Source organism: Pseudophryne corroboree, chromosome 4 (genome assembly GCF_028390025.1).
Source record: "Pseudophryne corroboree isolate aPseCor3 chromosome 4, aPseCor3.hap2, whole genome shotgun sequence".
In the NCBI taxonomy this organism is placed as follows: Eukaryota; Metazoa; Chordata; class Amphibia; order Anura; family Myobatrachidae; genus Pseudophryne; species Pseudophryne corroboree.
In genome coordinates, this window is record NC_086447.1 from 793,681,126 (window position 1) to 793,708,484 (window position 27,359).

The window sequence follows — 27,359 nt, forward strand, 5'->3', positions numbered from 1 at the left end:
GACCCGGGTACGGTGGGGGCCCGTCTCAGATATTTCAGCGGACAGTGGGCTCTCTCACATGGATCCCTGGGTCCTTCAAGTAGTATCTCAGGGGTACAGGCTGGAGTTCGAGACGTTCTTCCCCCCGCCGTTTCCTAAAATCTGCCTTACCGGCACCTCCCTCTGCCAGGGAGACGGTGTTGGTGGATATTCAACACTATAATCACAACAAGTGATTGTCAAGGTGCCCCTCCTTCAGCAAGGAAGGGGTTACTATTCCACAGTGGTTGTGGTACCGCAACGGTTCGGTGAGACCCATCTTGAAATTAAAATACTTGAACTTTTATATCAGAAGATTCAAGTTCAAGATGGAATCGCTCAGGGCGGTTATTACGAGCCTGGACGAGGGGGATTACAGGGTCTCCCTGGACATCAAGGATGCGTACCTGCATGTCCCCATTTACCCCCCTCACCAGGAGTACCTCAGATATGTGGTACAGGACTGTCACTATCAGTTCCAGACGCGGCCGTTGGAGTTGTCCACGGCACCGAAGGTCTTTACCTAGGTAATGGCCGAAGTGATGATACTCCTTCGCAAGAAGGAAGTTTTTATTATCCCGTACTTGGACGATCTCCTGATAAAGGCGAGGTCCAAAGAACAGTTGGTAGTGGGGGTAGCACTCTCTCGGGAGGTGCTACAACAGCATGACTGGATTCTCAATATTCCAAAGTCACAGCTGGTCCCGACGACACGTCTTCTGTTCCTGGAAATGTTTCTGAACGCAGACCAGAAAAGAGTGTTTCTTCCAGTGGAAAAAGCCGAGGAGTTGTCATCTCTAGTCAGAGACATCCTAAAACCAGGACAGGTGTCGGTACATCAATGCACACGAGTCCTGGGAAAAATGGTAGCTTCGTACGAAGCATAATTCCATTCGGAAGACTCCACGCAAGGACGTTCCAGTGGGACCTGTGGGACTAATGGTCCGGGTCCCATGTACAGATACAACAGCGGATAACCCTGTCAGCAAGAAACAGGGTGTCGCTGCTGTGGTGGCTGCAGAGGGCTCATCTACTAGTGGGCCGCAGATTCGGAATACAGGACTGGGTCCTGGTGACCACGGATGCCAGCCTTCGGGGCTGGGGTGCAGTCACACAGGGAAGAAATTTCCAAGGAGATTTCGCTTCACATAAATATTCTGCAGCTAAGGGCCATTTACAATGCCCTAAGCCAAGCAAGGCCCCTGCTTCAGAACCAGCCGGTACTGATCCAATCAGACGACATCACGGCGGTCGCCCATGTAAACAGACAGGGTGGCACAAGAAGCAGGATGGCGATGGCAGAAGCCACAAGGATTCTCCGATGGGCGACCTACACCCAGGAGAATGGGGACTTCATCCAGAAGTTTTCCAAATGCGGGTAAACCGTTGGGAATGACCACGGGTGGACATGATGGCGTCCCGCCTCAACAAGAAGTTGAAAAGATATTGCGCCAGGTCAAGGGACCCTCAGGCGATCGCTGGGGACGCTCTAGTGACACCGTGGGTGTATCAGTCGGTTTATGTGTCTCCTCCTCTACCTCTCATACCCAAGGTACTGAGAATAATAAGAAGGCGAGGAGTGAAAACCATACTCGGGGTTCCGGATTGGCCATGAAGAGCTTGGTACCCGGAACTTCAAGAGATGCTGGCAGAGGACCCTTGGCCTCTGCCGCTCAGACAAGACCTGCTGCAGCAGGGACCCTGTCTGTTCCAAGACTTACCGCGGCTGCGTTTGACGGCATGGCGGTAGAACACCGGATCCTAAAGGAAAAGGGTATTCCGAAGGAAGTCATCCCTACCCTGATCATAGCCAGGAAGGATGTCACCGCAAGACATTATCGCCGCGTTTGGCGAAAATTTGTTGCTTGGTGGGAGGCCATGAAGGCCCCGACGGAGGAATTTCAACTATGTCGATTCCTGCACTTCCTGCAAGCAGGGGTGACGTTTGGGCCTCAAATTGGGGTCCATCAAGGTCCAGATTTCGGCTCTGTCGATTTTCTTCCAGAAAGAACTGGCTTCACTGCCTGAAGTTCAGACTTTGGTTAAAGGAGTACTACATATTCAGCCTCCTTTTGTGCCTCCTGTGGCACTTTTTGGATCTCAACGTGGTGTTGGATTTCCTAAAGTCGCATTGGTTGAGCCACTTAAAACCATGGAGCTAAAGTATCTCACGTGGAAAGTGGTCATGCTGTTGGCCTTGGCCTTGGCCAGGCGTGTGTCAAAATTGGCGGCTTTGTCATGTAAAAGGCCTTATCTGATTTTCTGTATGGATAGGGCAGAGTTGAGGACTCGTCCTCAGTTTCTCCCGAAGGTGGTCTCAGGTTTTCACTTGAACCAACCTATTGTGGTGCCTGCGGCTACTGGGGACTTGGAGGATTCCAAGTTGCTGGACGTAGTCAGGGCCCTGAAAATTTTATTTTTCCAGGACGGCTGGAGTCAGGAAAACTGACTCGCTGTTTATCCTGATGGCACCCAACAAGCTGGGTGCTCCTGCTTCTAAGCAGTCTATTGCGCGCTGGATTTGTAGCACTATTCAGCTGGCGCATTCTGCGGTAGGATTACCGCAGCCTAAATCAATAAAAGCCCATTCCACAAGGACGGTGGGCTCATCTTGGGCGGCTGCCCGAGGGGTCTCGGCTTTACAATTTTGCCGAGCAGCTACTTGGTCAGGGGCAAACACGTTTGCAAAATTCTACGAATTTGATACCCTGGCTGAGGAGGACCTGGAGTTCTCTCATTCGGTGCTGCAGAGTCATCCGCACTCTCCCGCCCGTTTGGGAGCTTTGGTATAATCCCCATGGTCCTTACGGAGTTCCCAGCATCCACTAGGACGTCAGAGAAAATAAGAATTTACTTACCGATAATTCTATTTCTCGTAGTCCGTAGTGGATGCTGGGCGCCCATCCCAAGTGCGGATTGTCTGCAATACTTGTACATAGTTATTGTTAACTAATCGGGTTCTTGTTGTGAGCCATCTATTCAGAGGCTCCTCTGTTATCATGCTGTTAACTGGGTTTCATATCACAAGTTGTACGGTGTGATTGGTGTGGCTGGTATGAGTCTTACCCGGGATTCAAAATCCTTCCTTATTGTGTACGCTCGTCCGGGCACAGTATCCTAACTGAGGCTTGGAGGAGGGTCATAGGGGGAGGAGCCAGTGCACACCAGATAGTCCTAAAGCTTTCTTTAGATGTGCCCAGTCCCAGTCTCCTGCGGAGCCGCTATTCCCCATGGTCCTTACGGAGTTCCCAGCATCCACTACGGACTACGAGAAATAGAATTATCGGTAAGTAAATTCTTATTTTAATTACTTCACTGTTGCCTGCAAATTAAGTATTAGTATTGCAACATCGTAAAAGAATAAAAGTATTTACATTTAATTATCAACGCTATTGAAATGAAAGAACAGAGACAGATTCAGTAGCATTCTATTAGCTTAAAAAGAAAGTACACACAGATTAATGAATGAAAATATGTATTAGAAAGCCTAAAAAACATATAAAACTTACTACACCAACCATAACACTGCAGCTGTCATACAGACCTATAATATTGTAATAATTGTAGCTATAAGGATTCTTACACATCAAAACTGTAATGAGAAGTTATCTATTTTAGTTACAGAAATGTGGAGAAAGTATTAATTACTTACATAACGCAACTGCATTAAGTAGCCCTGTGTATGAGGTTCCACCAAGACATTGATAAATGACCCCTATGCGGTCTTGCACGGCACCATGTAGCACATCATTGTTAAATCGAATGAGAAAAAACACGATGAAAGCGGCAAATATAAAATTCTGGGAAAGTCGCATAATTATTCCAATCTTGTTCCTAGATAAATTTCTTACAGTTCTCCTAAAAACACAAGTAAAAAATTACATACAGTACTGGTCGCGTGGGCTCAAAATATGCAAGTTGCCCACAAGAATTACTTGTCTCCGCTCACTATGACACTACTTTTGGTTCACATTCATATTTGTAGCAGTTTTCTTCTATTGATATAAATTAAATGAATCCGCAATTTTTTTATTTATTTTTTTAGGTGGGAGGAGGGCTCTTTTCATGTATCACTTGTTTTCTCGCACTTATCTCATTGGTTTGACGCATCCTTGAGTGTGATTTTCACATTAATTTCTCTAACGTCCTAAGTGGATGCTGGGACTCCGTAAGGACCATGGGGAATAGCGGCTCCGCAGGAGACAGGGCACAAAATAAAAGCTTGAGATATCAGGTGGTGTGCACTGGCTCCTCCCCCTATGACCCTCCTCCAAGCCAGTTAGATTTTTGTGCCCGGCCGAGAAGGGTGCAAACTAGGTAGCTCTCCAGAGCTGCTTAGAATAAAAGTTTAGTTAGGTTTTTTTATTTTCAGTGAGTCCTGCTGGCAACAGGCTCACTGCATCGTGGGACTAAGGGGAGAAGAAGCGAACTCACCTGAGTGCAGAGTGGGTTGGGCTTCTTAGGCTACTGGACGTTAGCTCCAGAGGGACGATCACAGGTTCAGCCTGGATGGGTCACCGGAGCCGCGCCGCCGTCCCCCTTACAGAGCCAGAAGAGACGAAGGTCCGGTGAAAGCGGCGGCAGAAGACATCCTGTCTTCAAGACTAAGGTAGCGCACAGCACCGCAGCTGTGCGCCATTGCTCTCAGCACACTTCACACTCCGGTCACTGAGGGTGCAGGGCGCTGGGGGGGAGCGCCCTGAGACGCAATATAACACACATATACCTTAGCTGGCAAAAGGAATACATCACATATAGCTCCAGGGCTATATGGATGTATTTTTTCCCCTGCCATTTTACACAAAAAAGCGGGAGTTAAGGACGTCGTGAAGGGGCGGGGCCTATCTCCTCAGCACACTGGCGCCATTATTCCCTCACAGCTCCGCTGGAAGGACGGCTCCCTGATTCTCCCCTGCAGTACTGCATCTGATTCAGGGTAAAAAAGAGAAGGGGGGGCATTTTGGCAGCAAATAACTATATTAACAGCAGCTATAAGGGATTAACACTTATATAAGGTTATCCCTGTATATATATAGCGCTGGGTGTGTGCTGGCAGACTCTCCCTCTGTCTCTCCAAAGGGCTAAGTAGGGTCCTGTCCTCTATCAGAGCATTCCCGGTGTGTGTGCTGTGTGTCGGTACGCGTGTGTCGACATGTATGAGGAGGAAAATGAGGTGGAGGCGGAGCAGTTGCCTGTGTTAGTGATGTCACCCCCTAGGGAGTCGACACCTGACTGGATGATTGTGTTTAAGCAATTAAGTGATAATGTCAGCAATTTACAAAAAACTGTTGACGACATGAGAAAGCCGGCAAATCAATTAGTGCCTGTTCAGGCGTCTCAGACACCCTCAGGGGCCCTAAAACGGCCGCTACCTCAGTGGGTCGACACGGATCCAGATACAGATACTGAATCTAGTGTCGACGGTGACGAGACAAACGTAATGTCCAGTAGGGCCACACGGGTGGTCTTCTGTTTGCCGGCGGTCGGGCTCCCGGCGCTCAGTATACCGGCGCCGGGAGCCCGACAGCCGGCATACCGACAATTATTTTCCCTCGTGGGGGTCCACGACCCCCATAGAGGGAGAATAAAATAGTGTGGCGCGCGTAGCGCGCCACCGTGCCCGTAGCGTGGCGAGCGCAGCGAGCCCGCAAGGGGCTCATTTGCGCTCGCCAAGCTGTCGGTAAGCCGGCGGTCGGGCTCCCGGCGCCGGGATGCTGGTCGCCGGGAGCCCGACCGCCGGCCACTCGTAGTGAACCCGGGCCACACGTTACATGATCACGGCAATGAAAGAGGCATTGAACCTTTCTGACACTACAAATACCTCAAAGGCGGGTATTATGTGGGGTGTGAAAAAACTGCCAATAGTTTTTCCTGAGTCTGAGGAAATAAATGAGGTGTGTGATAAAGCGTGGGTTTCCCCCGATAAAAAACAGCTAATTTCTAATAAGTTATTAGCACTATACCCTTTCCCGCCAGAGGTTAGGGCACGGTGGGAAACACCCCCTAGGGTAGATAAGGCGCTCACACGTTTATCTAAACAAGTAGCGTTACCGTCCCCTGATACGGCCACCCTCAAAGAACCAGCTGATAGGAGGCTGGAAAATATCCTGAAAAGTATATACACACATACTGGTGTTATACTGCGACCAGCAATCGCATCAGCCTGGATGTGCAGTGCTGGAGTCGCATGGGCGGATTCCCTGACTGAGAATATTGATACCCTGGATAGGGACAATATTCTGTTAACTATAGAACATTTAAAGGATGCATTGCTATCTATGCGTGATGCGCAGAGGGATATTTGTACCCTGGCATCAAGAGTAAGCGCAATGTCCATCTCTGCCAGAAGAGCATTATGGACCAGACAGTGGTCAGGGGACGCAGATTCCAAACGGCACATGGAAGTATTGCCGTATAAGGGGGAGGAGTTATTTGGGGCTGGTCTAACAGACCTGGTGGCCACGGCAACGGCTGGAAAATCCACCTTTTTACCCCAGGTTACTTCACATCAACAGAAAAAGACACAGTCTTTTCAAACTCAGTCCTTTCGTTCCCATAAGTACAAGCGAGCAAAAGGTCACTCTTTTCTGCCCAAGGGCAGAGGAAGAGGAAAAAGGCAGCACCATGCAGCCGCTTCCCAGGAGCAGAAGCCCTCCCCTGCTTCTGCCAAGTCTTCAGCATGACGCTGGGGCTTTACAAGCAGACTCAGACACGGTGGGGGCCCGTCTCAAGAATTTCAACGCGCAGTGGGCTCACTCGCAAGTGGATCCCTGGATTCTACAGGTAGTATCACAGGGGTACAAACTGGAATTCGAGGCGTTTCCTCCTCATCGGTTCCTGAAGTCTGCTTTACCAAAGTCTCCCTCCGACAGGGAGGCAGTTCTGGAAGCCATTCACAAGCTGTACTCCCAGCAGGTGATAATCAAGGTACCCCTCTTACAACAGGGGAAGGGGTATTATTCCACACTATTTGTGGTACCGAAGCCGGACGGCTCGGTGAGACCAATATTAAATCTAAAATCTTTGAACACTTACATAAAAAGGTTCAAATTCAAGATGGAGTCACTCAGAGCGGTGATAGCGAACCTGGAAGAGGGGGACTATATGGTGTCGCTGGACATCAAGGATGCTTATCTCCACGTCCCAATATATCCTTCTCACCAAGGGTACCTCAGGTTTGTAGTACAAAACTGTCATTATCAGTTTCAGACGCTGCCGTTTGGATCGTCCACGGCGCCTCGGGTCTTTACCAAGGTAATGGCCGAAATGATGATTCTTCTACGAAGAAAAGGCATCTTAATTATCCCTTACTTGGACGATCTCCTGATAAGGGCAAGAACCAAGGAACAGTTAGAAGTCGGAGTGGCACTATCTCAGGTAGTGCTAAGTCAGCACGGATGGATTCTAAATATTCCAAAATCGCAGCTGATTCCAACGACACGTCTACTGTTCTTAGGAATGATTCTGGACACAGTCCAGAAGAAGGTGTTTCTCCCAGAGGAGAAGGCCAGGGAGTTATCCGAGCTAGTCAGGAACCTCCTAAAACCAGGACAGGTCTCAGTGCATCAGTGCACAAGGGTCCTGGGAAAAATGGTGGCTTCTTACGAAGCGATTCCATTCGGAAGATTCCATGCAAGAACTTTTCAGTGGGATCTACTGGGAAAATGGTCCGGATCGCATCTTCAGATGCATCAACGGATAACCCTGTCGCCAAGGACAAGGGTGTCTCTCCTGTGGTGGCTTCAGAGGGCTCATCTACTAGAGGGCCGCAGATTTGGCATTCAGGATTGGATCCTGGTAACCACGGATGCCAGCCTGAGAGGCTGGGGAGCAGTCACACAGGGAAGGAATTTCCAGGGCTTGTGGTCAAGCATGGAAACATCTCTTCATATAAACATTCTAGAACTAAGGGCCATTTACAATGCCTTAATTCAAGCAAAACCTCTGCTTCAGGGTCAGGCGGTGTTGATCCAGTCGGACAACATCACGTCAGTCGCCCACAAGGGCGGCACGAGAAGCAGGAGGGCAATGGCAGAAACTGCAAGGATTCTTCGCTGGGCGGAAAATCATGTGATAGCACTGTCAGCAGTGTTCATTCCGGGAGTGGACAACTGGGAAGCAGACTTCCTCAGCAGACACGACCTTCACCCGGGAGAGTGGGGACTTCACCCAGAAGTCTTCCACCAAATTGTAAACCGTTGGGAAAGACCAAAGGTGGACATGATGGCGTCACGTCTAAACAAAAAACTGGACAGATATTGCGCCAGGTCAAGGGACCCTCAGGCAATAGCAGTGGACGCTCTGGTAACGCCGTGGGTGTACCAGTCAGTGTATGTATTCCCTCCTCTGCCCCTCATACCGAAAGTATTGAGAATCATAAGAAGGAGAGGAGTAAGAACTATACTCGTGGTTCCGGATTGGCCAAGAAGGTCTTGGTACCCGGAACTTCAAGAGATGCTCACGGACGAACCGTGGCCTCTACCTCTAAGACAGGACCTGCTACTGCAGGGGCCTTGTCTGTTCCAAGACTTACCGCGGCTGCGTTTGACGGCATGGCGGTTGAACGCCGGATCCTGAAGGACAAGGGCATTCCAGAAGAAGTCATCCCTACTCTGGTAAAAGCCAGAAAGGAAGTAACCGCAAAACATTATCACCGCATTTGGCGTAAATATGTTGCGTGGTGTGAGGCCAAGAAGGCCCCTACACAGGAATTTCAACTGGGTCGTTTCTTGCATTTCCTGCAAACAGGACTGTCTATGGGCCTAAAATTAGGGTCCATTAAGGTTCAAATTTCGGCCCCGTCGATATTCTTCCAGAAAGAACTGGCTTCAGTACCTGAAGTTCAGACATTTGTGAAAGGGGTGCTGCACATACAGCCTCCTTTTGTGCCTCCAGTGGCACCTTGGGATCTCAATGTTGTGTTGAGATTTCTAAAATCACACTGGTTTGAACCATTGTCTACGGTAGATTTAAAATATCTCACGTGGAAGGTGTCGATGCTGTTGGCCTTGGCTTCAGCTAGGCGTGTGTCAGAATTGGCGGCTTTATCATGTAAAAGCCCTTACCTAAATTTTCATTCTGACAGGGCGGAATTGAGGACTCGTCCTCAATTTCTACCTAAGGTGGTTTCTGCATTTCACATGAACCAACCTATTGTGGTACCTGCGGCTACTAGGGACTTAGAGGACTCTAAGTTGCTGGACGTTGTCAGGGCCTTGAAAATATATGTTTCCAGGACGGCTGGAGTCAGGAAAACTGACTCGCTGTTTATCCTGTATGCACCCAACAAGCTGGGTGCTCCTGCTTCAAAGCAGACGATTGCTCGTTGGATTTGTAGTACAATTCAGCTTGCACATTCCGTGGCAGGATTGCCACAGCCAAAATCAGTAAAAGCCCATTCCACAAGGAAAGTGGGCTCATCTTGGGCGGCTGCCCGAGGGGTCTCGGCTTTACAACTTTGCCGAGCAGCTACTTGGTCAGGGGCAAACACGTTTGCTAAATTCTACAAATTTGATACCCTGGCTGAGGAGGACCTGGAGTTCTCTCATTCGGTGCTGCAGAGTCATCCGCACTCTCCCGCCCGTTTGGGAGCTTTGGTATAATCCCCATGGTCCTTACGGAGTCCCAGCATCCACTTAGGACGTTAGAGAAAATAAGATTTTACTTACCGATAAATCTATTTCTCGTAGTCCGTAGTGGATGCTGGGCGCCCATCCCTAGTGCGGATTGTCTGCAATACTTGTATATAGTTATTGTTACAAAAAATTCGGGTTATTATTGTTGAGCCATCTTTTCAGAGGCTCCTTTAAATTTATCATACTGTTAACTGGGTTCAGATCACGAGTTGTACGGTGTGATTGGTGTGGCTGGTATGAGTCTTACCCGGGATTCAATATCCTTCCTTATTATGTACGCTCGTCCGGGCACAGTATCCTAACTGGCTTGGAGGAGGGTCATAGGGGGAGGAGCCAGTGCACACCACCTGATATCTCAAGCTTTTATTTTGTGCCCTGTCTCCTGCGGAGCCGCTATTCCCCATGGTCCTTACGGAGTCCCAGCATCCACTACGGACTACGAGAAATAGATTTATCGGTAAGTAAAATCTTATTTTACTAAACCAGTTTTTTATACATTCTATACTTAACGCTGTGAAATTGGCGAGTGCAGTGATGCAAAATCTGCCCAAGGCTTGGAAAAATAGTAACTTATAGGTTCACTTGCCTTAAGAAGATTTGATTATCAGAAAATTGGCCTGTAAAACAGTAGTTTTTTATTTAATTAACTTGTTCTTATTTTTTTTACTTTATTTAGCACAAATGGGGCAATGCTGCTACCAGTTCTTGCTATTAATTGATATTTTGTTGGGAAAAAAAACACCCTACTAATGAATCAGTTTCTCCTAGTGGGATTTCATCTTGGACCTGACCCTTTCAACCCTTTGTATTTTCCCATATCTGTTTTTCGGTTATCCAAAATATTCTGAAAACTTGAATATTTCAGGGCAGCCGTGATGTCATGACATGACCTCTCGTCACAATGTCACTTGTGTCAGTGGCCAATGACAGCTGGCATGGGAGTGGCTTTGCAGCCATTCCCTCTCCGGGAAGTGCAATAAAAGCTCCTCCACCACGCTGGACCCGCGCAACATGCACCGGACCTCCTGTGGACCCCACCGGAGCCCCAATAACACCCATGGGTCCCCCCTGCACAACACCCACCAGACCCCCGCAGCGGACCTCACCATAAGGTATTTTGAAAACCAAAAAAATCCAATATCCAAAATGCTCCTGGTCCCGAGCATTTCTGATATGGTAGACTCAATCTGCGTTGGCTCAGTTATCTAATTATCCTTAATTAAAAGTCACCTCTCTTAAATCTTAATTTTTTTTACATAAATTAAACAAAACAAATGCATACACAATATTACACAGTAGGCAAGATAAGAAGGTTTATGTCCTCTGACCTTAATAAGACCACAAGTTTTGATAATTCACTTGGCGTCTCTTTCCGTTTTAATGGAATGACTTTCTGCTCTTTGGATTTCTTTGATGATTCGATGGACTCTAGGGTACCCTGAAAATTTTCAGAGTCTCTGTAGACAGATACAATGGAGTGAACTCTGTTATATGTGTCCATTTCACGCTCTTTAGTTCGTGTGTCGACAGATGTAAGGTCCACTGGAGAGAAGATACAGAGGATCTCAACATCAGTGGAAGCAGAAGGCCCAAAGTGCAATATTTTACAAACATTACAGATTGCTGCGTGTGCAGAATACAGGACAGAACGCTGGAGTGCTGCAGAACTTGTCTTTCACTTAGTATTGACTGAACATAAACTGAAATACAAGATGGAAACCGGCACATCTCCTGAACTTGTAGTAGTTGGCATGATGCAGCTTCCGCCAGCCACTGTATCAGTATCATATAAATGCACATGTATTGTGCAGAAAGCTCATTACATGTAAACTGTAAATTATATCTCAGATACATGGAAATATTTGAAAATGATGGAATAATGCACAACTCCAGTCCTCAGGGACCCCTAGCAGTGCATATTTACAGACCTCCGTAGTATCACAAGTGAAATAATTAGCACCATTGTGGATCTTTTAAAACGTGTCAGCCAATAATAGGATTTTAATAACCTACCGGTAAATCCTTTTCTCGTAGTCCGTAGAGGATGCTGGGGTCCATTTTAGTACCATGAGGTATAGAGGGTTCCGCAGGAGCCTTTGGCACTTTAAGACTTTTCAACAGTGTGAACTGGTTCCTCCCTCTATGCCCCTCCTCCAGACTCCAGTATAGGAACTGTGCCCGAGGAGACGTACATTTTCGAGAGAGGAATTACTAATAAATTTGTGGCGAGATTCACACCAGCTCACACCATACACAAAAAACATGTCGGCTAACATGGCCTTTAACATAACTCGTGCCAACCAGCATGTATAACGCAACAGCAACAGCAGTCAACATCTAAACACGTGTGCAAAAAGATAAACGTAATCAGCTGGAAAAAATTAGCACTGGGCGGGCACCCAGCATCCTCTACAGACTATGAGCAAAGGGTTTACCAGTAGGTTAATAAAATCCTATTTTCTCTTATGTCCTAGAGGATGCTGGGGTCCATTTTAGTACCATGGGGATGTACCAAAGCTCCCAGTACAGGCGGGAAAGTGCTAATGTTCCTGCAGAACTGACTGACCAAACTTTAGGTCGTCAGCAGCCAAGGTGTCAAACTTATAAAACTTAGCAAACGTGTTTGCACCTGACCAAGTAGCAGCTCGGCAGATTTGCAAAGCCGAGACACCCCGGGCAGCCGCCCAGGACGAACCCACTTTCCTTGTAGAGTGGGCATTTACCGAAGTCGGTAACGGCAATCCTGCCGTGGAATGAGCGTGCTGAATGGTACCCCTGATCCAGCGCGCAGTAGTCTGCTTAGAAGCAGGACCCCCAATCTTGTTGGGGTCATAGAGGACAAACACAGATTCTGTTTTCCTTATCCTAGCCGTTCTTGCAACATAAATCATCAATGCTCTGATGACATCCAAGGACTTTGAGACGGCTGAAGTGTCAGAAGTCACTGGCACCACCACAGGTTGGTTGATATGAAAAGAAGACACAACCTTCGGAAGAAAGTGCTGACGTGTTCTCAGTTCAGCCCTATCTTCATGAAATATTAAGTAAGGACTCTTGTGTGAGAGAGCTCCTAACTCAGACACTCGTCTGCTTGAGGCCAAGGCCAACAGCATGACCACTTTCCAAGTGAGAAACTTCAACTCTGCCTCTTGTAGAGGCTCAAACCAGTTCGATTTAAGGAACTGCAACACCACATTAAGATCCCATGGCGCCACAGGAGGCACAAGGGGAGGTTGGATGCGCAAAACTCCCTTCACGAACGTCTGGACTTCAGGAAGAGAAGCCAATTGTTTCTGAAAGAAAACTGACAAGGCTGAAATCTGAACCTTGATAGATCCTAATCTCAATCCAGCATCCACACCCGCCTGTAGAAATAGGAGAAGTTGTCCTAATTGAAACTCCACCACAGGAGACTTCTTAGATTCACATTTTTCTCCAAATACGATGGTAATGTTTGGACGTTACCCCTTTCCTGGCCACAATAAGTGTGGGAATGACTTCATTGGGAATACCCTTACGGGATAGGATCTGGTGCTCAACAGCCATGCCGTCAAATGCAGCCGCGGTAAATCCTGATAAACTAATGGCCCCTGCTGAAGCAGGTCCTCGCGAAGTGAAAGAGGCCGTGGATCTTCCAGTAATAACTCTTGAAGATCTGGATACCAAGCCCTCCTTGGCCAGTCTGGAGCAATGAGTATTGCTCGAACTCTTGTTCTTCTGATGATCTTGAGAACTTTTGGTATAAGTGGAAGTGGAGGGAACAGATACACTGACTGAAACACCCACTGGGTCACCAGTGCATCTATCGCTATTGCTTGTGGGTCTCTCGACCTGGAACAATATTTCTGAAGCTTCTTTTTGAGGCGTGATGCCATCATATCCACTTGAGGAACGCCCCAACGACTTGCCACCTCCGCAAAGACTTCTGGGTGGAGGCCGCATTCTCCTGGATGGAGATCATGTCTGCTGAGGAAGTCTGCTTCCCAGTTGTCCACTCCCGGAATGAAAATTGCCGACAGGGCTTTTGCATGTCTTTCTACCCAGAGGAGTATCTTTGTCACCTCTGCCATTGCCGCTCTGCTTTTTGTTCCGCCGTGATGGTTTATGTAAGCTACTGCCGTTACATTGTCTTTTGGTTCTGTATGGGACGACCATGAAGAAGGTGTGCCGCTTGATGAAGGCTGTTGTACACAGCTCTCAACTCCAGAATGTTTATGTGAAGGCGAGTTTCTTGACTTGACCATCTTCCTTGGAAGCTTTCGCCTTGCGTGACTGCTCCCCATCCTCGGAGACTTGCATCCGTGATCACCAGGATCCAGGCCTGAATCCCGAACCTGCATCCCTCCAGGAGGTGAGAACTTTGTAGCCACCACAGGAGCGAAATTCTGGCTTTTGCTGACAAGGTTATCTTTTGATGCATGTGGAGATGCGACCCGGACCACTTGTCCAGTAGGTCCCACTGGAAGACCATGGCATGGAATCGGCCATATTGTAGTGCCTCGTAAGCCGCTACCATTTCCCCCAACAGGTGAATGCACTGATGAATTGATACTGTTCTTGGTCTCAAAAGTTGTTTGACCATGCTCTGGATCTCCTGAGCCTTTTCCACTGGTAGAAATACTCTCTGTAACCTCATCGTCTGTTCCAACTGAGATTTTGGAAAGTTGATGATTTAACCATGCTGTTGAAGTACCGTCAGGGATAACGCTATGTTTTGGATTAGCTTGTCCCTGAATCTCGCTTTTATGAGATCGTCCAAGTATGGAATTATGTTGACTCCTTGTTTGTGAAGGAGAACCATCATCTCCGCCATCACCTTGGTGAATATTCTCAGAGCCGTGGAGAGCCTGAACGGTAATGTCTGGAATTGGTAGTGGCAATCCTGAACTGCAAACCTCAGGTATGCTTGATGTGGCGGGTAAATGGGAACATGCAAGTAAGCATCCTTGATGTCCACTGACACCAGAAATTCCTTTTCTTCCAAGCTGTAAATCATCGCTTTCAAGGATTCCATCATTTCACATAAAGATTCAGAGATTTTAGGTTTAAAATCGGTCTGACCGAGCCATCCGGTTCGGCGCTACAAACAGGCTTGAATAAAAGCCTTGATTCCTTTGTTCGGCAGGAACCAAGGCAATTACCTTGTCTTGACATAATTTATGTATTGCGTTCAGGACATTTGTGCTGTCTTGAGCAGAAACTGGCAAGGCTGATTTGAAAAATCGGCATGGGGGAAGGTCTTGAAATTCCAACTAGTAACCGTGGGATATTATCTGTAAAATCCAAGGATCCAGGTCTGAGCGAAGCCAGACCTGGCTGAAAAATAGTAGATGTGGCCCCACCCGATCGCACTCCCGCAGAGGAGCCCCAGCGTCATGCTGTGGCTTTTGCAGAAGTAGTTGCGGACTTCTGCTCCTGGGAGCCTGAGGGTGTTGTAGGTTTTCTACCTTTCCCTCTCCCTTTTCCTGTGAAAAAGGGGTACTTTTAGCCTTTTAGTACTTGTTGGGCTGAAAGGGCTGCATAGTAAAGAGAATGATATACTTTTTTAGCCGGTGTAGCTGCCGACGGCAGAAATGCTGATTTGCCAGATGTAGTAGTTGATATCATGGCATCTAGTTTCTCTCCAAAGAGGGCTTCACCATTGTAGGGGAGTGCCTCAATATTTCTTTTGGATTCTGCGTCAGCATTCCATTGGCGTATCCAGAGCGCCCTGCGGGCTGAAATCGCCATAGCAGAGGTCCGTAAGCCCAGTAAGCCTACATCCTTCATAGCCTCAACCAAGTAACCTGCAGAATCTTTGATATGACCTAGAATTTGCAGCATGTCATCTTTATCGACCGTGTCAATATTAACAATCAAGTTATCTGCCCACTTTTCGACTGCGTTACCTACCCACGCAGAAGCAATTGTGGGCCTGAGCAACGTACCCGTAGCAACATAGATGGACTTTAATTAAAGTTGTCTCTAATTTGCGGCAGCTGACCCTGGGGCAGGTAAAATGATTTTCTTTGACAACCTAGAGACTGAGGTGTCTATCATTGGGCGTGACTCCCACTTACGCCTATCCTCTTCAGGGAAAGGGTACGCTACCCACAATCTTTTAGGGATAGCAAATGTATTTTCCGGGTTAACCCAGGATTCCTCAAAAAATGTATTTAAGTCCTTAGACGGAGGAAAAGTCGCCACCTGTTTTTTATTTAATTTAAAATAATCTTTTTCCTCAGGTGGAGGTGTTGTGTCAGGAAATTCCAATACCTCTTTTATAGCAACTATCATACATTGAATGCTCTTATCCAGTTTGGGGTCTACCCCCCTCAAATCCCCAGTGTCGACGTCAGTGTCGGAATCTGCGTCAGTGTCCCTTTGCATAATTTGGGCCAGGGACCTTTTCTGGGAACTGGAGGGGTCCCGAGTGGATGATGTGGAACAATCAGCAAATAGAGCATCTTCCACAGACTGTCTCCAATGCTATGTCTGTTCCTCAGACTCAGAGAATTTCTTCGCTAGTTTAGCCATATTACTCTGCAGCTTTCTCACCCACACAGGCTCAGAACACTCTTGTGCCTCTAAAATGGGTTCCTCTGGGGAACGCGTGTACAGTCACACCATTCACACACACACGGGAGCTAATGGGGACAGACCTACACTAATGTCTGTCAGAGGGACCCAGAGGGAATTGCCAGTCCACACCACGCGCCCTATATGTATTGCATACAATGAATATACATACAGTATATACCAACACAGCGATTTTTATCCAATGTGAAGCCCACAGACTTCAATAAATTATGTGCTCCCCTCCCCTCTATAACACCCTGGTACTTGTATCAGCGATGTGTGAGGAGAAGCAGTGTGCAGGATCAGCGCTCCGGCGTCTCTCTGAGGAGAAAATGGCGCCAATTGAGTGTTACAGGCTATTCTGAGGAGAAGCCCCGCCCCCTGTAATGGCACGGTTCAGCCACAGTAATATAATATTTATACTGGCAGGGGTATGTACACCAGCGGCTCCCTTGTGTGTACTTTAATGCCAGTGAGAGTAAGGATTTATCTTGTCCCTCAAACCCCCCCCCCCCCCGCGCGCTCTGCATCCTGTTGCTGAGAGACATGTTTTTGCGCAGCATCCCGCGCTGCGCTTGTACCTTTATGCCGCCATGATGACCGGAGGGCCCCTCTCTGCAGGTCTCCGGTAAATACTCACCAGCCTTCTGACTTCTGGCTCTGTTATGGGGTGGCGGCAGTGCTGTGGGAGTGAGCAGCAGCTAGGCAAGGGCTGTGTTCAGTACCCTTCAGCAGCTAATGGTTTCCTGTCAGCGGAAGCAGAGCCATTAAACTAAATGAGAAGTTGGTTCCTACTTCCCCCCCATCCAAGTCCCACGAAGCAGGGAAGCTGTTGCCAGCAGCTTCCCTGTAAAATAAAAAACCTAACAAAGTATTTTCCAGCAGAACTCTGTAGAGCTCCACTAGTGTGCATACAGTCTCCCGGGCACATTTTCTAAACTGGGGTCTGGAGAAGGGGCATAGAGGGAGGAGCCAGTTCACACTGTTGAAAAGTCTTAAAGTGCCAAAGGCTCCTGCGGAACTGTCTATACCCCATGGTACTAAAATGGACCCCAGCATCCTCTAGTACTTAAGAGAAAATGGATTCACCTGTGCACCAACTAGATGATCTAGAAATATGCTCTGTTAAGGGATCCCAAAACACTGGAATAATGAATGTTAAATTTGTTAGCAGAATTAAATGGGAAATAGTTGGAAAAAATGCTTAATCACCTAAAAATAAAATAACATTTTCTAGTCTAATTAGATATGACAAAATATAGAGTTCTACAGAACAATTGTATCTTCTTTTTGCCTCATCCAAATTATCCCATCAAATATAGTTCTAGTGGTCCTGGGATTATCGGCTATCTCTTTCTACTACTTACCTGCTTCAAACAAGTTTCAATGTTGTCAATGCCCCTCCTCCTTGAACATCCCATTAATACAAATGGTAAGTAAAGGGGGAAGGGCCTTGACCAAGGGCAGATTAAGGGGTCAGGCCACCACTAGGTACATTATAGCCCCTGCCCCCCATCAAGTCACTGCCCCCTTCATTTCAGGGCCAGTCCAGATGCTTCGAGACCACAAAAGCAGCCCCAACCTCACCCCACTTCGGACGTCGGATGACCCGACGGGAGCATGCCACACACAGTATCGTGCATACACACAGTACGATTGGTCGAACAATCGATTGGGAATGCCCCAATCGTTTGTCCATTCGTACCGTGTGTACCCACATTTAGATAGATAGATATGATTAATAGATAGGTAGATATGATATAGATAGATAAAATGGATATATAGATAGGTAGGTAGGTAGGTATAGATAAACAGATTTCTTACCATAAAAATCAAATGGGTTGGAATGTTGGGGACATTCATATCCACAATCATCAAAGAATGAGATCATTTCTTGTGGGTTACCGCAGAAAATAAGCTCTCCGCAGCTCATGATGGCAATCTTATCAAATATCTGATTTTTAAATTAAAAAGAGGACGTTCACAGTAAATATAATATGCATGCTGTGTTCATAATTATATTGTAATGATTTATGTATAACATGTTGAAGATTCTCCCTACAAACTTCCTCTTACTACTAAATAAACATACAGTACATAGCCCTGACTGCTTCAATATATCAAATACCAAAGGTATATGTATATTATAGTTTAACATGTGACGACAAAGATAAACCTTCCAAACCATGTGGGGGTCATTCCGAGTTGATCGCTCGCTAGTAGTTTTTAGCAGCGCGCAAACGCTATGCCGCCGCCCACTGGGAGTGTATTTTTGCTTAGCAGAAGTGCGAACGGTTGTTTCGCAGTGCGCCTGAAAACATTTTTTGTGTAGTTTCAGAGTAGCTCAAAACCTACTCAGCGCTTGTGATCACTTCAGACTATTCAGTTCCGGATTTGACGTCACACACCCGCTCAGCGTTTGCCCAGCCACGCCTGCGTTTTCCCTGGCATGCCTGCATTTTCCAGAGTACTCCCTGAAAACGGTCAGTTGCCACCCAGAAACGCCCACTTCATGTTAATCACTCTGCGGCAGCCAGTGCGACTGAAATGCATTGCTAGACCCTGTGCAAAACTGCATCATTTATTGTGCCCGTACATCGCACGTGCGCATTGCGCCGCATACGCAGAACTGCCATTTTTTAGCCTGATCGCTGCGCTGCGAACAAATGCAGCTAGCGATCAACTCGGAATGACCCCCCCCATGTATCCATATACTATATGTACATTTGCGTGTTATTTAAGTTTTGTTTAGCCTACAAAGTATGGAACCTGATTCCTTCAGTAAGGTTATAATTTAAATTCTGCACATGACTGAAATTCAACCCCAATAAAATGACATTGACAGAGAATTGTGTAACAGGTTTTATTTTATTTTTGTACCCTTTAGCATCCCTTTAATTCACAAAAATTTCCCTGGAGAGGACGTCGACAAAGCACAATAACCACTTAACTGGATAATATTGTTTCCAAAAAACGCTCAGAATTTTCTTTTCTTTATGATTGAATTAGATTAAGAACGTCTATTTAAAATATATCCAACACAATTTTCTTTTTTTAAAAGTACAATTTTTTATGAATATCGGTTTAACATTGATGGTCGACATATCAGACCATCGATGATCGGAACATTGCGACCATCACAAACTTAAATTTTACTGCGGCTGCTCCTCTCTGCAGCCTCCCATGTACACAAGGAAGGTAAGGGCAGCTTCTATTACATTTCCTGACAATCAATGCTCGATAAGAATTGATTGGCAGCACAGCAGCACTGGGGGAGAGAACTAGGATGCAGAGGGGCCGGGAGGTTCCTCTGAGAGTGACAGTGGCTGTGTGGCTGCTTCCAGTGGGCATTCCTGACTGGTCACATCAGGGAAAGCCCGTCCTGGTGTGGTCTCATCTGATGCGACTACGAAACGCCAGTGGTTAAAAGTTGGTACATTTTTACATTTTTGCTATTAATATATTACACAGTACTACCTTTTGTTTAAGGCAGTGGTTTCTCAAACTGAGTGCTGGGGCACGTTCAGGGGTGCCGTCGGTTGGTGGTCCAGGACCAAATCAAATTATTTATGGTCAATGTAATAGTCGACAACCAGTGCTGGTGGCTGCCTATAGTAAACTATGTGGATAGACAGAAGCGCAACCCTGAACCTAAGGAAAGCACAATTAATTAAACAATTTTTGCTGTATTTCTCAATAAGAAAATTTGGGCTAAGGCAGTGGTTCTGAAACTGTGTGCCGTGGCACCCTGGTGTGCCTCAGGGTACTGCCCTGGGTTGGTGATCCAGGACCAGTTCAAATTATTGATGGTTAAAAATAATAGCCAAGACTGTTTGTGGCTTCCAATTAGGGAGTCCAATCCCGGCCATTTTTTCAATCCCGGGATTTGGGATTGAAAAATTATCAATCCGGGGATTCTTGGGATACCCAGGATTGGTTCCCTAGCAATATCCACAGCTGTCCCGCCCTGCCCAGAACACATAAAAAAACATCCCCCAACTCACTGGGAGGGACGTAATGTCAGAGCTCCCGCTGTGCAGACAGCCGCACACCGCCAGCCACTGTACTGAGTCGGGAGCAGGGGGAGGTAAGCAGGGGAGTCGGGCACCGTCTGAGCCCGCTCAGCTTTACCCGGCATTGTAAAAATGAAGGGGTTTCCGAATCCCGAAATCCCCGGGATTGGAAGTCCCCAATCCCAGGGATTGAATCCCGCGATCCTGCCGATTCCGATCCCGGGATTGGCCACCATACTGTACTTCCAATCATAAAATATGTGGAGAAACCGAAGCACATTCTGTCTCTTACCACACAATTGAACCTAAGGATGACATATAAACACAATTGACTTAATTTAATGTCTTTGAAAATTTATCAACAAGAAACTTTGGCCTGTGGGTGCCGTGACCAAAATCCTGAAGCTCTAGGGTGCCGTGATTGCAAAAAGTTTGGGAACCACTGGGCTAAGGGGTACTTTAAAAAAAAATGCTTATACACTAGGGTGCCATGAAAGATTGGGAACTACTGGTTCAAGGTATTTATTTGCGTCATTGTTATTGGTTCTAGGGGAATACAGAAACTTCCTGTTAGTGTTTTGTTGTTGTTGTTGTTGTTGTCTTTTCAGACGCCTCAATAAAGAATGACACCATTTACTGTATATCAACAGAACATGTTTCATCTGTGCATCACGCGTAAATGAGAACCTGAAAACTACAGTCTGGTTTCAAAAGAGCAGTGTTAGAGGATGTAGCTGGGTAACGTGTAAACTGGAAATCAGGAGCAAAAGCTGTATCATTTGTACACAATTTGCCTGTTTCCAATAACGCTGTTTGCAATATAAAATTATAGTGTACAACAAAATTTGTGATGGACACATAACATTTTTTTTACTTACTTTGAATAGTTCTGAGCGCGGCTGGTGAATTGAAATAATTACTATTCTGTCCTTACGAGCCAGCTCGGAAAGCAGCATAACGATATGATTTGCTGTCATTGAATCCAAACCAGTAGTTGGTTCATCAAGCAAAATGATTTCTATGAGGGACAGAGGAGAGTCAGAGGCTGCACAAATGGATAAATCAGCAGTGGGCATTATACTCTGTGTTTTCCCGGCTTTCTGGGCACATTACAATGATCTGTTACTAATAATTATCATAAGCTAAAAAACATGCTATGATTGCCACTGATTGGTATTTATCATTTGCTAAATACTCACATCATTGTCATGTTCCTGAAATTATGTCATTCATTTATGTTTTTCTATTGTTATTATTGGAGCATGTTCATATTGTAATTTTAGTTTGTTGTTTTAGAATAAAACGGCTGAGAAATACAACCAACAAAAGTTTGTGCAAGCAAATGTGACATATGTCTGATGTTCAGTTCGCAAAATATGTACTTTTTTTTTTTAGGCAAATTGTTTTAAAAAAAATATTGGTTCAAAGTAGTGATGAGCGGGTTCGGTTCCTCGGAATCCGAACCCCCCCGAACTTCACCCATTTTACATGGTTCTGAGGCAGACTCGGATCCTCCCGCCTTGCTCGGTTAACCCGAGCGCGCCCGAACGTCATCATCCCGCTGTCGGATTCTCGCGAGATTCGTATTTTATATAAGGAGCCGCGCGTCGCCACCATTTTCATTCGTGCATTGGAGATGATAGGGAGAGGACGTGCAGCGTTCTCTCAGTTTCTGTGTTCAGTGTGCTGCAAATATCTGTGCTCAGTGTGCTGCAAATATCTGTGCTCAGTGTGCTTGCAAATATCTGTGCTCAGTGTGCTGAAAATATCTACGTTCTCTGCCTGAAAAACGCTCCATATCTGTGCTGCATTGAAATATATAGTAGGAGGACAGTGCAGAATTTTGCTGACCAGTGACCACCAGTATTATATAGCAGTACGGTACAGTAGTCCACTGCTCTACCTACCTCTGTGTTGTCAAGTATACTATCCATCCATACCTGTGGTGCATTTTAGTTGTGCGCAGTATATATAGTAGGAGGACAGTGCAGAATTTTGCTGACCACCAGTATATACATAGCAGTACGGTACAGTAGTCCACTGCTCTACCTACCTCTGTGTCACCAAGTATACTATCCATCCATACCTGTGGTGCATTTTAGTTGTGCGCAGTATATATAGTAGGAGGACAGTGCAGAATTTTGCTGACCACCAGTATATAATATATAGCAGTACGGTACAGTAGTCCACTGCTCTACCTACCTCTGTGTCGTCAAGTATACTATCCATCCATACCTGTGGTGCATTTTAGTTGTGCGCAGTATATATAGTAGGAGGACAGTGCAGAATTTTGCTGACCACCAGTATATAATATATAGCAGTACGGTACAGTAGACCACTGCTCTACCTGCCTCTGTGTCGTCAAGTATACTATCCATCCATACCTGTGGTGCATTTTAGTTGTGCGCAGTATATATAGTAGGAGGACAGTGCAGAATTTTGCTGACCACCAGTATATTATAGCAGTACGGTACAGTAGGCCACTGCTCTACCTACCTCTGTGTCGTCAAGTATACTATCCATCCATACCTGTGGTGCATTTTAGTTCTGCGCAGTATATATAGTAGGAGGACAGTGCAGAATTTTGCTGACCACCAGTATATATATATATATATATATAGCAGTATGGTACAGTAGTCCATTGCTCTACCTCTGTGTCAAGTATACTACAAAAGTTCAGTAAAATGACCCAAAAATCAAAATTAAAAGCATCTGATGAGAAGCGTAAACTTGCCAATATGCCATTTACGACACGGAGTGGCAAGGAACGGCTGAGGCCCTGGCCTATGTTCATGGCTAGTGGTTCAGATTCACATGAGGATGGAAGCACTCATCCTCTCGCTAGAAAACTGCAGTGCCACTCCTAGGTGGGCCAGGTGTTTGTGTCGGCCACTTGGGTCGCTTAGCTTAGCCATCCAGCGACCTTGGTGCACCTCTTTTTTTCTTTGCATCATGTGCTGTTTGGGGACTATTTTTTAAATCGGCCATCCTGTCTGACACTGCAGTGCCACTCCTAGATGGGCCAGGTGTTTGTGTCGGCCACTTGGGTCGCTTAGCTTAGTCATCCAGCGACCTTGGTGCATCTCTTTTTTTCTTTGCATCATGTGCTGTTTGGGGACAATTTTTTGAAGTGCCATCCTGTCTGACACTGCAGTGCCACTCCTAGATGGGCCAGGTGTTTGTGTCGGCCACTTGGGTCGCTTAGCTTAGCCATCCAGCGACCTTGGTGCACCTCTTTTTTTCTTTGCATCATGTGCTGTTTGGGGACTATTTTTTAAATCGGCCATCCTGTCTGACACTGCAGTGCCACTCCTAGATGGGCCAGGTGTTTGTGTCGGCCACTTGGGTCGCTTAGCTTAGTCATCCAGCGACCTCGGTGCAAATTTTAGGACTAAAAATAATATTGTGAGGTGTTCAGAATAGACTGGAAATGAGTGGCAATTATGGTTATTGAGGTTAATAATACTATGGGATCAAAATGACCCCCAAATTCTATGATTTAAGCTGTTTTTGGGGTTTTTTTGTAAAAAAAAAAACAAATCCAAAACACACCCGAATCCGACCAAAAAATTTCAGGGAGGTTTTGCCAAAACGCGCCCGAATCCAAAACACTGCCGCGGAACCGAATCCAAAACCAAAACACAAAACCCGAAAAATTTCCGGTGCACATCAAAGCATCAAAGTGTTGTATCAGGTTAGTCCATGATAAAAAGTAGATTCAAAGTGATACCCTTTATTGACTAATTTATTATGTTTAACTTTTAGTTGTGCTTATACTTTATTATTAACCATTTAAGTCTCTTCGTCAGATACAGTACAGGTGTGTCGCTCTCAGTTGCTAGCTCTTATTGGATCTGATTGTTACGCAGGGCCGGTTTTACGCATACGCTGGTTACGCAGCTGAGTAAGGCGCAGCATAGAGGAGGGCGCCCTACTCAGCTGCGTCAGCGATATGTGTAACACTGGCCATTCCTGATATGCCCTGATATGTAGCGCCTGCCTTGAAACTCAACGAGCAGGCAGTGATGTTGGCGCTGCAGCTATGTCTGGTAGCGCAACCCATTACAGTAATGTGAAGAAAAATAAAATAAACTACTGCTCCCAGAATCTCTTGCTTCCAGACAGCAAGGGCTGCTGGGAGCGGTAGTTTATTTTGAGATTCTTCACATTACTGTACATGCAAAATAAACTACCGCTTCCAGAAGCCCTTGCTGTCCAGCTACTAGGAGCGGTAGTTTATTTTGAGATTCCTCTTCTTCTAGTACTATAGTGCGGTGCCAGGCATGGCAGAGGCGCCAACACCACTGACTGTTTTGCGAGTCTCCGGGCACAGGGGGCATATCAGGTAATACAGTACTTCGATTAGATTAATATGTAAGGGGAAGTATTAAAGTGGGCAAAATATGTAAGGGGAACTTCAACAGTGGGCAAATGTGTCAGCGGCACTTATATAGTGGGCAAATGTGTAAGGGGCACTTACATAGTGTGCAAATGTGTAAGAGGCACTTATACAGTGGGCAAATGTGTAAGGAGCACTTATACAGTGGGCAAATGTGTAAGGGGCGCTTATATAGTGGGCAAATGTGTAAGGGTCACTTATATAGTGTGCAAATGTGTAAGGGGCACTTATATAGTGGGCAAATGTGTAAGGGGCACTTATATAGTGGGCAAATGTGTAAGAGGCACTACACAATACAGATTGTAAGATGCAATAAACATGCAGTGGTGGGGAGTAGGGTAGGAGAATATAGATACAATGTAACAAAGTTCATGCACCATCCGTTGCAAAGGTATTGATGTCAGGTTACTTGCGATATATCCAAAATTCACATGGAGGGCCAAATGTAATAGAGTGAGAGTTTCAAAAAGTGAGAAATTTGGTAAGGTTTTGCATTTTTTTTTTTAAGTGGCAATCATTTACACAGCAAGATCAACCTGGTTTTGCAGTGTAAATGATTGCCACTTTAAAAAAAAAAACACCTCTCCTGCCCCCTAGTGCTCTGTCCGGCGGCGGCATGTGTCAGGGGTCAGGGCAGAGAGCGCAGCTATGTCGGGCGGCGGCGGTGGCGTATCGGACCTCAAAACAGCCACCGGTTCGTGAGCCAATCAGAGCTCGTGTACCAGCAGTGGCGGCTCCTGATTGGCTGCCGGGCTGCGAGCTCTGATTGGCTCACGAACCGGCGGCTGGTTTGAGGTCATACCTGCCGCTGCCGCCAGACATAGCTGTGCTCTCCTCCCTGCCGTGACAGCTGAGACATGCCGCCGCTGGAATGAGTGGCGGCGTGTCACGCTGGCCTTATACAGCCCGCGGGCCGGAGGTTCCCCACCCCTGGTCTAACCAAAGACTGATTTAACTGCTGCAGGTGGGTATACAAATTTTCTGCCCAAGGTGGATTTACTATAGGGACAAGTTGTGGCAGCAGTGGCACCGGAGGTCCCATAGGGGGGCTAAATGGTCCACGAGAGTCCCCAGGAGGGTAGTGAACATAGCCCAGGGTGGCTCCATTGTAGTAACAGGAGCTGCAGGCTGACTGGGAGGTGTATGACATTTAGAACACAGACCATCACACAATACTTCTTTCTCAGGTAAACCTTTGGAGCATACTTTGCAACTTACAGGAGCCTCCAGAGTTTTACTGCCCTTATTGTTAGACATTGTAATAAAGCAACAATTAGACTATTAGTACGATGAAGCCAGACAGAGTACACAACCTGCGGACAAAGTACACAACCAGCGTCAGAGTAGACAAACTTGTGAACTAAATCCTGCTGTATGTGACTGTAACAGTAAAATATCCGTATAGAGATAAGTACTGTGTACACTATATTAGAGGACCCTGACACACCTAGTCCCTTCGAGTACAGAATATAGTGATAGCTACCTTAGGGGATCCGGTCTCTAGGTCGACAAGACTTAGGTCGACAGTATCTAGGTCGACCACTATTGGTCGACAGTAAGTAGGTCGACATGGTTTTTAGGCCGACAGGGACTCTAGTTCAACATGTACAAGGTCGACATGACAAAAGGTCAACATGGGTTTTTCTCTTTTTTTTCATTTTTTCAACTTTTTTCATACTTTATGATCCACGTGGACTAAATTTGGGAGTGGTAATATGTGCCGAGCGAAGCGAGCCATGCGAGGGGACACGGTGCACTAATTGGGGTTCCCCGTCACTCTACAAACGACACCAAAAAAAGTAAAAAAACTCATGTCGACCTTTTTTCATGTCGACCTAGAGTCCCTGTCGACCTATAAACCATGTCGACCTACTTACTATCGACCAATAGTGGTCCCCTGACACGCAGCAGCACAGTGGGGGGGGGCATGTGTGGGGCAACAATGTATATCTGGCACTGTGGGGCATTTGTGTATCTGGAACTGTGGGGCATTGTGTATCTGGCACCGTCAGGCATTTGTGTATTTGCCACTGTCTGGCAATGTGTTTCTGGCACTGTGGGGCATTTGTGTATCTGGCACTGTGGGGTATTTGTGTATCTGGCACTGTGGGGTATTTGTGTATCTGGCACTGTGGGGCAATGCTTATCTGGCACTGTGGGGCATTTGTGTATCTGGCACTGTGGGGAATTTGTGCATCTGGCACTGTGGGGCAATAAGTATCTGGCAATGTGGGGCATTTGTGTATCTGGCACTGTGGGGCAATGTGTATCTGGCACTGTAGGGCATTTTGTGTATCTGGCACTGTGGGGCATTTGTGTATCTGGCACTGCACCGGCATATGTGTATCTGGCACTGCACTACTGGGGGCATATGTGTATCACGTCCCATTTTAATTGGCTACACCCACGTCCCATTTTAATTGGCTACATATGTGTATCACGTCCCATTTTAATTGGCTACTTAGTGGTACTTCGGCGCTCGCACCCAGTACCACTAAGGGAATAACTACTGGGGGGCAGGCTACTTTTTAAGTTGATAATTTTTTTATAGCCCCCAAATGGCCCTTGGTAGAAAAAAGGTTCCCCACCCCTGGGTTAGACAGAAATCTATTCCAGGTCAACCCGTGTCCCTGGGTCCTCTAAGCGGGCTGCTTCCTCTTCACAATCCACTAACCTCTCTGATGTTTAATCTGATGAGGAGGGGGAGCATACGGTCCTGTCAGATTCTGAATCCTG

The 27,359-nt window shown here is 46.5% G+C and overlaps 1 protein-coding gene across 1 annotated transcript in view; it reads right to left on the reverse strand.

Annotated features, from left to right (window-relative positions):
* The window catches only part of ABCG5 (ATP binding cassette subfamily G member 5), a 93,802-nt gene that overhangs the window by 25,555 nt on the left and 40,888 nt on the right, over positions 1-27,359 (reverse strand). Inside the window, exons 7-10 of the mRNA XM_063919812.1 lie at positions 21,103-21,242; positions 18,036-18,165; positions 10,982-11,195; positions 3,671-3,876 (exon numbers count right to left, since the gene is read on the reverse strand). Of these exons, the coding sequence (XP_063775882.1) occupies positions 3,671-3,876; positions 10,982-11,195; positions 18,036-18,165; positions 21,103-21,242 (690 nt within the window). The remainder of the gene's footprint in view (positions 1-3,670; positions 3,877-10,981; positions 11,196-18,035; positions 18,166-21,102; positions 21,243-27,359) is intronic.